The following is a 13,518-nucleotide window of genomic DNA, read 5'->3' as shown; positions in this document are numbered from 1 at the left end:
ACCCTCCTTTTTAGTGCTTATCCCTTAGCAGCATGAATAAATACACATCTTGAAGCAGAAATTGGAGTAATCCGGGATGTCTCTGAAGACAAAAGGAGTGTTAGCAGTTCGAGGCATACATAATACTCTTTCTTATTTATCATTTCAAGGCAAAGTGTTAAGATGTTTCTCAAGGCCATTCTGTCTTCTGATAACAATAACCCTTATTATTAGCATATGTGCTGATTACACATGTTGACTGTGTTTTTAAAAGTATAGCTCAAGTGAAGCATTCCTTTTATGTGTGCTTCAAAAATTACCTTTGATAATTGTACTCCAAAAAATATCTAGTGGAGAATGTCTGTACCTACATACACACCTGTGTGTCTGTACGTACTGTATATACCAATGGCCACAGTGATGAAATGCTGTGTAGTAACGTGCCCACTTTTCTTCCTGTATTGATGAGCAATTTGTAGGGGAAATTGCAGCCTGATGTCCTCTTATTTTTTCTCCAAAATATGAACTTACATAAATATTCATACGTACCTGTACGCATGTATTCATGTATATTCTTGTATCTTAGAGGTCTTTTCCAACCTTAATGAACGGTTAATCCAGGCAGTGTGTAAAGGGACAGCTGATGCTATTTGTAAAGTGAGTGGTAGCGATTCTTGTCTTGAATGAACTTCATTTTTTTTCAATATACTGAACATGCCTTTACGTGTGCTCATCTTAATTACTCAAAGGATATGCCATAGACCAAGCCTGGAAAAACTCCTGGAGGACTACAGGAAGTAACTCCCAGCAAAACTAGTGGAAAATGTGACAAATTATTTAGCTAGTGAAAGTATCATAAATAATATTTAGATTTAAGCTTGTGCACTTAATCATGATTTCTAGTTTCTAAAATGAAGAACAGTAGATAGACTTCAACTTAGCATAGCAGAGTCTCTCAGTGGAGCTGACAAATTCTTGATGTTGTAAAACACAAAGAAGGTAATTCGGTTCAGCTTGATCTCTGTTATCACTAATTCATTGTTGGATTTATGATATTGTTTGTATTAAACAAAAGTTTCAGGCCTGATTCTCTAAGGGAAACTACTTAGCAGTTTTGTAGTGCAGTTCATGTAAACTATCTCCAGGAAGATAGTTCTCTCCACCTAGCTGGAGGAAGAGGTCTGATGCAGGAGTGAAAAAGAGGATAGGATTTTGTGCAGAATGGCTTAGTTTATTTATTTGTTTGTTTTGTTTTGTTTTGTTTACAAATATCTGCTGCTCTGGTTGCAGGAAATGATGACAATAATCTCAACTCAATTTTTTATGAGCATTTGACAAGATCGCTGCAGGAGTCGCTTTGTGGAGATTTGATTCTGGGCCGCTGGGGAAACTACAACACAGGAGACTGTTTTATTCTAGCATCAGATTATCTAAATGCATTTGTGCACTTGATTGAAATTGGGAATGGCCTGGTCACCTTTCAGCTCAGAGGGCTGGAATTTCGAGGTAAGGATTCCTGATGATTTAAATAACAGCAGAAACTGCCTGTGTTTCTTAACCTGTCACAAATCTATTTTTGATCTTAAGATCTTAACATAGATTTTAACATTCCCTCCTGCCATTTTTTAAAATTGATATTTCTGCTTAAAAACTCTGTATTTCTTGTTATCATTATTTGAATTACAGATTTTCAAAACTTGAATGTTAAGAAATTTGTACTCGTGTTCTGCAGTATCACAAGACATTCAGAAACAAAATGTACTGAGTTTTTCTTTGGTTCACTGATCTTTCATGTTACACTTAGGCAAGTATTCAAATTATTTTTCTCTCTCCATAATCACAAAAATTGAAGTTGCTATTAAAATTGTTCAACTTCCCCACAAACTGGCCTTTGAAACACTACCAAAAATCGTAAGATGCCTCCCACAGTAAATATACCATGCCAAATCATGCAAAATGCTGGTGCTGAGATGGTTTCCATCACTGTGGAGTAGGAGAGAAGAAGCAAGTAAATCAAGCTTTCATATTTCTCTTATTTGGGATATGCTGAATTCGGCTGATGAATGTGTTCTTCTGTCATGACTCTCCTTTCTAGGGAAAGATATTTGCATCCCCTTCCTAGATGCTGTGTTGTTTGTGGGGCTTGTTAGTATCACACTCCTGTTTTCTTCATGAAGTGGGGAGAAAAAAGAAAGCAAATCCACCAGGCTTTTCAACAATTTTTAAATTCTCTTCACGCTGTGTGCCTTGGCTGTAGTTGTTGCTTGGGTTTGTAACCTTTCAAAGATGTGATGCTTGGAATGTGATGCAGATGCTGGGAGTTTTGAAATCCTGGAATAAACAGATTCTCAGGCTCAAGGGCTGAGCAACTAATGGACAACGTGTCGAGGGATGTGTAATCAAGGCAACTTTTCATCAAGGTTGCATATGAGAAAACAGGAGATGGACTGACGCTTTGAATGCAATTAGATGTGGGAGAGAAATAGGAAATTACACGTGAGCTCAGGTCTTGACTGCAACAGATTGCTGTTAAGCAGGTTGTGGTATGTATTTCATGCTCACTTTCCTTTCTGTATGCTGAGGAGGAAAATAACATTCTTCTATTTTAAGAAAAGTTTTGTGGAAAAAGATAAAAAAAAAAAAGCCTGAAACAATTTGGTGTTGTAGTAGCTGGTGAGATACCAATTCAGTACAGAGGCAAATTGTAAGAAAAAGCAATTGGAAAGGAAGAGGGAATTTGTTTATCAGCCTTATAATCCCTTGTTGTTTGTAATGATGGTGATGTACGCATGTCTGTGGCTTTCTTCAACTTCAAAGACATCGATGCAAGAATTATCTTCTTTTGCACCCCAAAGGTATGCAGTGGTGCTCATCTGTTAGAGATAGGCAATGAAGTTAATGTCTTATAGTGGCCACAGGTGGAAAGGTTTTCTTTCGTGGAGATTTGGAATTTGCTTTTATTTCTTTCATGTCCAGGCAAGACAAATGCAGATCCGAGTTGCTCTTAAAGAACAGTTAAATGTTGTGGCAGTTCAAATCCCTCAGTTGTAATACTGCTGATTTCACAGGCTGATAAATCTCTGAGATAATTGTTGGTTTTGGTGGTTTTTGTTGTTGTTGTTTTTGTTCTTTAGGACAGTTTTAGTCAGTCTGTTATTTCTGGTCCCTCTTAGTTGCTCACAGTACAATTCTCTATGGAAACTTTGTGAAGCCAGAATATGTTTCATGTCTGCAGATCTGAAAATAAAAGTGACTTCCAGGTTGGATTTATGTATGTCTGAAAAGTGATGTATCTTACAAGTTGCTGACATTGTGTTTACTTTTTTGGAATTTTGAGTGAGCAGGACCATACATGTTTCCATTATCTTCCATCCTGATTTTACCAAACCATCTTTGCTTTTCTGTTAAAATAGTTCCTTGTAGGATTTGAAATGAAAGAAAGAAAGAAATTTTTCATGCTTAAGCTGTGAGAGTTTTTTTTTAATTTGCCACCTCCTGCTGGGTTCCTCTCCATCAACACCACTCCAATGCCATTCAAGAAAAGTAAACCTTGCAAAGACCAATGAAAAATGTGGGAGGATACTCAAACCACATTCTGGCTGGATAAAAAGATTGGGGGCCTAGAAGGCAGGCTTAAAGAGTTGGAAGTTGTGTAGTGAGTGAGTAGATGATAGTTTTGTTGCAAAGTGTCTGGGGAGGAAGATAATTTTGAGCTGGGTTGGTTCATTACCAGGTTGGAACTGTTTTGTATCTGAGTCTGAGAGCAAAAAGCTCAAAAATGATAGTGCTACCTGTGAAGACATCTTTTGATTTCTTAAAATTAATTTCTGCAAGCAAATGGGTCTGAAAGTTGATGCTTCCATGCCAGTTGCCTAACACTGTCTCTATTTGCAAGCAGCTCTAAAACATCTGCTGTCTGCAACAGCTCTGTAAATTCAGTCTGAAGTGAGCCATCACCTCCTCTAATGTGTCTTCTGGAACCAGCTGAATTCCAGTCATAGCTGTCCCCCTCCCCATTCTCTCTTGTGGTCTTCAGGAGATCAGCAGCCTTTGAAGGAACACTCATCTGAGTGTTCAGAAGTCCCTATGAATGGGACCAACATAGCAGCAGCCAACCATGAACCAGGAAAGCACAAATTACTGAAGGAGGAAGAGCGGAGCAGGAAAAATGGGAATGAGAATCTCACCCAGATTGTGAGAGAAAATGTATGATTAGTTTGTGTCCTCATATGATACAAACTGGATGATTTCTTCACCTTTTTTTTTTTTTTCCTAATAGTTCACCTAATATTTTCTCTGACTACAGGAGATGTATTGGGAAGAAAAAGGAGGGTGTATATATTGGGTTACATTATTGGACCTAGAGAAGAAAAGCCTATGTGTAGCAAATAACAGAACATACCTGAGGAGAGAAGGGGACACAGGGATCCATGTAGAACATACAGTCTGAGTAAAAGGAGCCAGAAGGGCTGACATGATGGCAAAGCTGCATAAGGGGACAGGTCAGGGGCTGTTTCAAGGGTTGTCCTCAGCTCTGTGAAAGCTCAGACAACAGAAAACCATCCTTTCAGCAGGATTGCTCCAGTTGGGGCAGGAAGTTAGGCAGGGCTCCCCTGGGAAGTAGGAGGGGACCATCTCCTGCACCAGCTGGGCAGGTTCTTCCCATTGCAAGTCTTGCAAACGCTCCGTGGCGGTGATGGGGAACATACAACTCAATACAGTAGGATTTTTTTTCTGTATGTAGTTAGAGTGCATTAAACTGCTGGAAGAACTTTGGAGCTTTCAAAGCTAAGAGGCAGTGCATGATAAGCATCAGGCTTTAAGTCCACATACAGCCATGTTTCTTTTGCTTTGTGCATCTCACATTCCTATTTTTAGTTGTCTGGTCATATGCTGAATTTCACATAGGACCCTGACTTCATTCATTCTAATGAATGGTTTCCAATTCATTTTTCCCAAAGAGGATAAAAATGGGCAAGAACTCGGAGTCTGTAATTTTTGAGCTTTGGCTTCTTCACTTCTACTTCAATTTCAAACATGTAATCTTAATTGAGGGCCCTAAAAATCCAGTCTTCCATAAATAGGAAGTCTACATTTGCCTGGGAAATGAATGAATCATAACAAAGTTCTCTGTGACTGTTTTCTGAGTAAGCCAAAATGACTATTTACATCAAGGAGTCTGGATTTTCCTGCATTTGTCATTGTGGGTGAAAAGCTGTGTTGGCAGTGCTGCAATGTCCAAAGAGGTCACATTGTCTTCTGAATTCATGCATACTGGGAGCAGGAAAAATTGCCTCCCCTATTTGTATCCAGCTTCATTAAGAGCTGGCATTGTAAAATGACCAATCCAGATTCCTTTCTATCCGTATGTAATCAAAACACGTGTCTCAGCTGTTAAATCTATCTTTGCAGTAAGAGTAAGAAGATACAGATTGAGTAAACTGAAATAAGAGTTGACAAATCTGGGTTTCCCCTTAACCATCTTTAGTCCAGTTCAAATAACACACCTTGTATGAATTAGTTCTTCAGTCTTTTCTGATGACAAAGAGGGGATGTGTCTCCACCGTGCCATTAATCCTGTGTATAAAGCAGAGATGCCCATCTCCTCTATCAAAAATGGAGAAGGTACAGATGAGCTCAGGCTAGGTGAAAATTTGTAGATATTTGCACATTGCTATAAGTGAACCAAGCCCTTCAGTAACTTAGCTGTACTGTCTGTGCTAGACCACAGCACTATGCTAAGAGCAACCTGCCAGAAGAAATATGTAATGTATCATTTAATTTGAAAGGAAAAGACAGGGGAAAGCCTGCAATTGGGGAACAAGCAGAAGGAATGTCAAAATATCTACCACCTGCAAGTTCCCTGTAGAATGAGGAGTACTTAAAATATTTTCCTGTTTAGTCTATGCCTCAACAAAATGTCTTTTGGAAACCATCCAGTTAGGTGTTGCGCGAGCAGAAATTACTTATGGATGGTAATGCTGATTTCTTGAGGAGCTGTTTTCTAGCTCGTTCCTAGTATTCTTCAGTCATGTAATTAACTTCTAAATCTGTGCTGTGATTTTGTTGCTGAATGTTGCACGTGCAGTATTCACGCTTCACTTGGAACTTCATTAGATGAACCAAGGAAAGAAGCACAGAGCAAGCACGGCTGTAATTGTACATTGTGGCAAGCAGCTGTGACAGCAGGGTGGGATCGCCCGTGGGGCTTTCTCTGTGTTACCTAGTTTATTTCGCACGCAAAATGGTGTATGAATGCAGTCAGTTTAGGGTATGTGCTTTAGGCACTGTAATGATTTCTAAGAAATAAGGACAGTTACTCATTTTGGCAGCATGTATATATACTGTATAGCTTTATGACAGTAGCGAGTACATTATGTTTGATTTCTGTGTCTGAAAGCTCTGTAGCACTAGCAGGAGTCATTCTTTATTTAAAGACTGATTGCAGTGTTCACTTTTTTACTTTTACAAATCACTTCACACTGTTGGGAAATAAAAATGCCCACCTTCATGTCTTTGCTGAAATCATGCTTGAAGTACATTCATTGTATGCACAAAACCATCAAAAGATACTGAAAAAACGTAGCAAGTTCAGGGAAGAGCAGCTGTTTTAACACATCTCTTTCAAGAGAAGGTTAAAAGAACAGAATGCACATTGTTTGCAGGAAAGAACAAAGGCTCAGAAAGATGGGCACAAACAGAAAGGCTGCAAAGAGATCTCTATGCTTTAATCACAATGATTTAATTGAAAAAGACATAAACCTTTCTAGGCATGATGTTGAATGAAGGAAATCTGCAGTACAGAAACCTTTCTAGGTGTACAGTAATGCCACAGCAGTATATGTTTCTATGCATTTCAAATAGAATGCTTTAGTATCTATAATGCAGAATAGAATAAATATTTTATGCCTTTTTTTCCCCTCACAATTTTGTATGTATGTATGGGTGTATTGGGGCAAACTTCTGGAAGGAAAGGAAGTGTTGTTAGACGCTCAGTGACCTTTTTATTGAAAATGAGTATTTGTTGGAAACAAAATGTTGCACTGCATTACGTTCCAAAAGAGGTAACGTGAGAGGTTCTTGTGTTTGGTAGCTGTAAGTTTAACAACCAGCATCCTTTGAGAATGCTTTCTTTCACCTGGGGTTTTATAACATGACTCAGTTTTTGTGATGTGATGTCTGTTATTAGTCTGTTTACTTTGGAAAATGAATTATTTGTCAGGCATGCAAGCACCTGAAACAGTTGAAAACTGAATCACAGTTTTACAGTTAATAGATCTGATGTTTGAGAAATTGGTATTGTTTCAGTTTTGTTTTTAAGTTCTGAGATTTTTTTTTTTTGAAACGACACATCACAGCAAACAGATTATTATTATTATTAACAATCTCAATTCTACAAGAAAAAGAGCTGGAAGAAGCCAAAATAGGTACTGTTTACCAGAGCACATCCATTTCTGGGATTCATGAGTTTCCATTTGGGAGCTCCGTTCAGTCCTTTGTTTCTAGAGCTATATACAAGGCTTGTTTCAGGAGAAGATGTTAAATTATGCTTTTTATGCTTCTTCTTGGTGATACGTACTACCTGCTGTAGTGAACAGAAAAGCCATATAAAACTGTTTCTAGATGTCATCTTGCAGGATTCTCTTTCGACTCCAGCAGAACTGAAAAATAATTTTCCTTTCACTCACTGAGTTACCGAAATTAAATTTAAAAGCATACCTTCACTTCAGCCTGAAATTCTAGAGGGCTAGGAGGTTATTAGTTGAGGTATGTTTTCTGTGTCCTCTTGAAATAAGATTGCAGCCTTCAGTTTCAGTGTTCTCATTTCCATTTAGGTCAGATCATTCTGGCAGAGCACAAGTCAGTCCTTAAGTCCTGATGTGTCAGGAAAAAGAGTTTCAAGTTCTCAAACTGGTTTTCTCCTGAGCTCACATAGTTTGACCTTGCTTTGTTGATCTGGCACATGTTCTTGCATTGATGAACCTTTGGCAGCCAGCCAGCGTTACATATCTTACAAACGAATCAGTCTCATCTGTACTAGCAAGGGTCACCGTGAATGGCTAGGCTTGAGCAAAGAGAGAAAGCTTATTTTCATTCTTTCTACTTCAGATTTTAAAATGGCTAATTACCAGTGAAAACATTTTCCTGTATTTTAATGTTCAATGGCACTACACTTAATTGTATTGCATGACTGAAGTGCACGTTCTGCTCCCTGCTCTTTAGTTTCTCGTAATTCTCTTAGAATTGCTTGAACTTGCTAATTTTTGGAGAAGCAATATAAAATTGGCATTTTATTCATCAGCTTGTAACACATATAAGAAAGTTTAGCGTCACTGTTCTGTAGAAGATGTACACTAATGCTTAATCTCATTGGCTGTGGCTTGTCCTGTTTGGCTCAGTGCATAAAACTGAGCACATGCTCTTAGTCTCAGTGGTACCAGTGTCTAGAATCTCGAGTAAAGAGCCAAAAAGGATTGATGCAGCTGTAAAATGAAATTTATCAATGACATGAGAGTTACTGGGATCAAAGTCCAGCCAGTGCATTAATGGCCTAAAGGAAGATTCATTCAAGGGCAAAAGAAAATTTCTAGCATTCTGTCTGGAACTGACTGCAGGAAATGAGGGGAACCAGCATGTGCTTGAGCATCAAATCTAGCTATTGTCTTCACAAACTTGAGTCTTTTTACTAGATGGTGCTTGGAAATATTAATCAGCAGATAAGTTGGGACCGAGGATACAAAACGGATTTGTTATTGTGGCAAAAAACATTGGCCATGCCTGAGCTCAGACCTTTAAAGTAAGCTGAGGCTCTCCAAGCAATCCAGACACCAAATCCCCAGGGTATCAGTACCAGAGTCCATCAGATAGCCATTGTTAAGCGAGGGTGTGTTTGCCAGATGTTGACAGAGCACAACCCTGATCTCATTCTTTTAAATTAATTTGTGGAATGACCACATGAACTCCTTGGTTCGCTCCCAGAGCATTTGTAATAATATGGTCCTAGGTAGAACATCTCTGTCTTCCCAAGTTCAATGTTGATTGTGTTTACTGTAGTATCATTTTAAGTTTCACTGAATGAAATTACCTAGCACAGATGACTTGGAGATATTTTTCTTACCTGTTGAATTAGCTGAGAAAGCAAATAATTGTTCTGGCTACTTCTCTTATTTTCTGTACACGTGACAGCTTCCCTCAGACACTGAGGGTCCCATGAATTCTCCAGTTATTGCCTCTTTTGGTTCTATGTTTTACAAAATAAATGTCTTAAGATAACTAGTAATTGCAGAGTCTCCAGTATATATACAATATAAGGTATTCATTAACACAGGTGATCTAGAGAACGTCTTAAAACATAGCCAGCATCTGATAGGAATGAAACATGATATTTGTAGACAAAACAGAAGAATGGATTTAAGAATGGAAACAAAGCAAACTCATCTTTTAACTCCAATAGTTGTAAGATTAGCAGCAGTGGTTATTAGGTTTGTGTTTTTCCCCGTTTATAAACACCTGGCAAGTTTAATTTAGCACCTGAGGTGAGGACTGATCTCTTAAATTCGATGTAATATTGTAAGACCTTCAACTTTTCAAAAAATAGACAAGAGTAAGAGCACAAGTGTGGAATGGTTGTTTTACCCTTTTCAGCCTATGTACAGAGGGATGTGCCTTTCCCTACTTAACTTTGTGTATAATGTCTTTTGACTTGACTTCAGAGAAGCATCCAGTGACCAAGAGCAGTTGCTGCTTTTTTGCTGTTAAGCATTAAGTGTTAATTCATGTAGAAATCTGTGAAATATGAAGCAGAAACAGTTCAGTTCATGTCCAGTCCCACGGAAAATGTCAGCTAGATAGGCCATATTTTGTACTTTGTGGCAGTCTTGGATGGAAAGATGCTTATATTTAGGTTACTTAAAATATTTAATAATTTGTCATAATTGTATACCCTTGAATCGAAGGGGGAACATGGCAGTGTGTGAACAATATTGGTTACACAGTGTAAGTTTTCACTTATAAACGTACCCATATTCTTCTCTTATTTAAACTGGCATGACAGAACAGGTTTATTGGTCCTGGCAGGGGTTTCATAGGTGTCGCTTACTTTATTTACGTAGTTTCTAGTAATAAAATTATCAGAGAAGCGTTTGAAACAATGTGGTTTTCTTGCTATTTTTGACAATGAGAACACAAAAAGCTCTCTGAAGTGTATTTGCTGATATGTTAAATATATATCCCATACCATATTTCACCCAAAAATGAATGGTGAGTGGTACCAGGGATGCACGCTTGAATTGTTATGCGGGAGACACACTTGTTAAGGAACTTATAAGGAGAAATGAGTGCATACTGGTAAATGCTGCATCTTTGATTCCAGTTGAAGCTTTAACTGAGAGTGTCCCTCTCCAGAAACTGCAGTACAGTGTCTTGTTCCTTCCTCTCCTATTGATACTATCTGGAAATGACTGAGCCAGCTTTCTTGTGGGGTGACACTGAACCACTAGCAAAAAGCATATGTGAGACATATGTGTGACTTGCGTGGCCTTGAGTGATAGTTTGTGGAGAACTTCAGGGGAGAGCAAGCTCTGCAGTAGCCCACAAAGTATAAATTTTAAGTGGGTCCTTGCATCAAGAACGTATAGCTCAAGTATCTTGAAAACTTTGTGGGAAACACTTGGGTGTCCACCTCTGGTTTTGATTTGTAGTGTCCAACATGGTTTTGAAACCACATTCATAGATTTCAAAACCTGATGGGCTCAGGTTGGCCATCAAGTTGGCCATCAAGCTACGAGATATGGTTTAGTAGCTTGTGGTACTAATAGGAATGGGAGGGTGGTTGGACTAGATGATCTTGCAGGTCGTTTCCAACCTTGTGATTCTGTGATTCTGTGAAGTGTGCGCAACACAGGTCAGAAATGCAGTCTGCAAAACAGAAATATTGTTTCTGCATTGTCCTCATAACTTCTTTTTAAATTAAGATGACTTTTTCAGAAATATTTTGATCTAAAGCCCATCTAATTGGCTAATTAGAGAGCTGTTCTGTCCTCGTGATATACTGCCACTAGTGCTATTCATTACAAACATTTGATCTGATATAGCTTTTATTTCAGTGGGAGAGAGAGCAACCAGTTGCATGTTATTTTTGGAGCACGCTTTCCGAGAGAGTTCACTCTAACACAGATTTTGTAAGTTCTCTGACAGACTGTAAAATCTTTGTTTGTGTCCTTTATGTTGAAGAAACAGACTGGGACTTGGATCAATTTTCTTACTATGCCTGATGGAGCAAGAATCTTTAGCGTTGCTTCCTGGTGAGTTTTTGTTGAGGCAGAAGCAATGCCCTGTAGCTCAGCTCAGAACCAAATGCATAGGATGTTATATTGGGCCTTTTAAGGTTGTTATAGGTGATATTAACTAAACGATGGACAGCACTTCATTTTCTACTGCACATGAATCAATTTACACATCTAATTTGTTGCTGTAGTTCTTTCTGTTGGATTTTTGGTAAATGCATAGACCCTTCAGCCCTACTTTCTCCAGTCAGATGTCCTTTGTTTCCCCCACCCCACAATAACTATCAGCATACTCTCTTTTCCTCACTGCCAAGGGACATATTGCCAGCAGAGAGAAGTGGAGGCTATAACAGAAGGAGATGAAGACGATGAAGGCTGCTGCTGCTGTAAGCCAGGACACTTGCCTCACTTGTTATCATGTAATGCAGCCTTTAACCTCCGATGGCTGACATGGGAAATAACACGAACCCAGTACATCCTTGAAGGATATAGCATCATTGATAACAATGCTGCAACGATGCTGCAAGTGTTCGATCTGCGGAGAATTCTTATCAGATACTACATAAAGGTAAATTGTTGGCTAAAATGGACTTATGCGGGTTTGTCAAAAATGATGGCTGGCTGCTAAGAGTAGTATTTGAAGTAACTGGCTTTGTATTTATTCCTTCACACTGCTGGCAGTCATACTAGCTCATTATTAGGTAGGGATAATTAACTCATGTCTCCTTCGTAACATATGACTCTGACCAGATACACTTTGTACAGGAAGTTGCAGGCGTGTTTAAGCAGAAATTGAGAAGGTGAGTTAGCTTCCTTTCCTGATAGAGGCAGAGGAAGCATTCTTATAAAGCAAAGCTTCAGTGACAGTTTGGTTTTTGTGTTTGCGGTGTTATTAAGATCACAAAGACCACACAGATACTCATTTGTCAGAAAAGCCAAACCCTTTCTAACCCAGCAAGTGAAGAAATTTCTGTGCAGTACTGTCTTCTGCTGAAGCAACAAAAGCCAAATGCTGCCTTTTATGTCACTAGTACTGCCATTAAGCCAATTACCAAAGCTCCCAACCATCTCTGACATCTCCTTCCTACCTACATCTCTGCGATTTTAAAACTCCTGTCAACCATAGAGAGAGACCTCCTGTAAATAAATTAATCACCTTTATATGCAAGTGACCCAGTGCAGTAAAAACAGGATAATTGCCTCACGAATGTGCTTTGGTCATGCAGTCAATTACTCTGTAAAGCGCAGGCTGGAGTTTCCTAAATAATTTTACAAACATCAAGGCCCAGTAACCAACTTGGTTTAATTATTAAAAAAACAAAACAGCCTGTAAACATGCTTATTTCATTTCAGCCACAAAAAAAAAACAAACAACACTTCTAACAATTTAATTCAATTATTTTTAGGGACTGTACCTAAACTAAACAGACAAACAAAAAGGCTTCTTTAATCTGAAATTAATATATTTGCTACAATTGCTTCACTTGACTTTAAAAGGTAGTTTGAATTTAAAGTGATGCGAAATGATATGATTCAGATTTTGATGGCATATGAGACTGAAAATCATCTCAGTCTATGATGGAATCAAATCAGCAGCTCATTAAAGTTACAAAAAATTGTGCTTTTTAAACAGGAGGTTTTTCATCCCTGAAAATCAACTGAAACAAGAGATGACTGTGGAAAATTTGAAGCAGTCACATAGGAAGTTAACTGGAAGGCAGTTTAGGGCTTCTATTCCAGAAATACTTGAGAGGCAGCTGACATACAAAAGGTTGCTTAGGCAAACTTTTGTCCCTTACAATACGAGTGAAATTGATTCTGCCTTGAGTGAAAGGGTTAAATGAACTCTGTGCTTCTGAAATGTGCTGTGTCTCCACATCCCTTGGGTACAGATTTTGTAATGTTCAGCGTCTGTGACTTTCAAGGTTTCCAAATCTAATCTTTTTTGGATTGATTTTGTGAGCCAACTCTGCTAGGATGTTTTTACAGATCTTCATCCTTAGAAAGGCTCCAGTCTCTTAATCTACTTCCCTTCTTAGGGAAGGATGAACGAGGGATGATAATAACCTGTTGTCAGCTTAGTTTTTAGCCTGTGCCTGATCTCCCTTGGTTTCAGTAGGATTCTTCCTCAGAATGGCACTCCCAAAAAAACCCTTAAGGAGTTTTTTTTTTCTCCTATTCTTCAAATTAATCATTTTTTCCATAAACAGAGACTTTGATAAGATTTGATAATAAGATTTGATAAAATCCTTAG

At 38.5% G+C, this 13,518-nt stretch overlaps 1 protein-coding gene across 1 annotated transcript in view; it reads left to right on the top strand.

The window, feature by feature from the left end:
- Positions 1 to 13,518, top strand: part of PCNX2 (pecanex 2) — a 152,085-nt gene that overhangs the window by 111,175 nt on the left and 27,392 nt on the right. Inside the window, exons 26-27 of the mRNA XM_048934999.1 lie at positions 1,270 to 1,485; positions 11,579 to 11,832. Coding sequence (XP_048790956.1) covers positions 1,270 to 1,485; positions 11,579 to 11,832 — 470 coding nt within the window. The remainder of the gene's footprint in view (positions 1 to 1,269; positions 1,486 to 11,578; positions 11,833 to 13,518) is intronic.

Source organism: Lagopus muta, chromosome 2 (genome assembly GCF_023343835.1).
Source record: "Lagopus muta isolate bLagMut1 chromosome 2, bLagMut1 primary, whole genome shotgun sequence".
Lineage (NCBI taxonomy): Eukaryota > Metazoa > Chordata > Aves > Galliformes > Phasianidae > Lagopus > Lagopus muta.
Note: the sequence above shows the minus strand (reverse complement) of the source record. Positions and strands in the feature narration are given on the sequence as shown.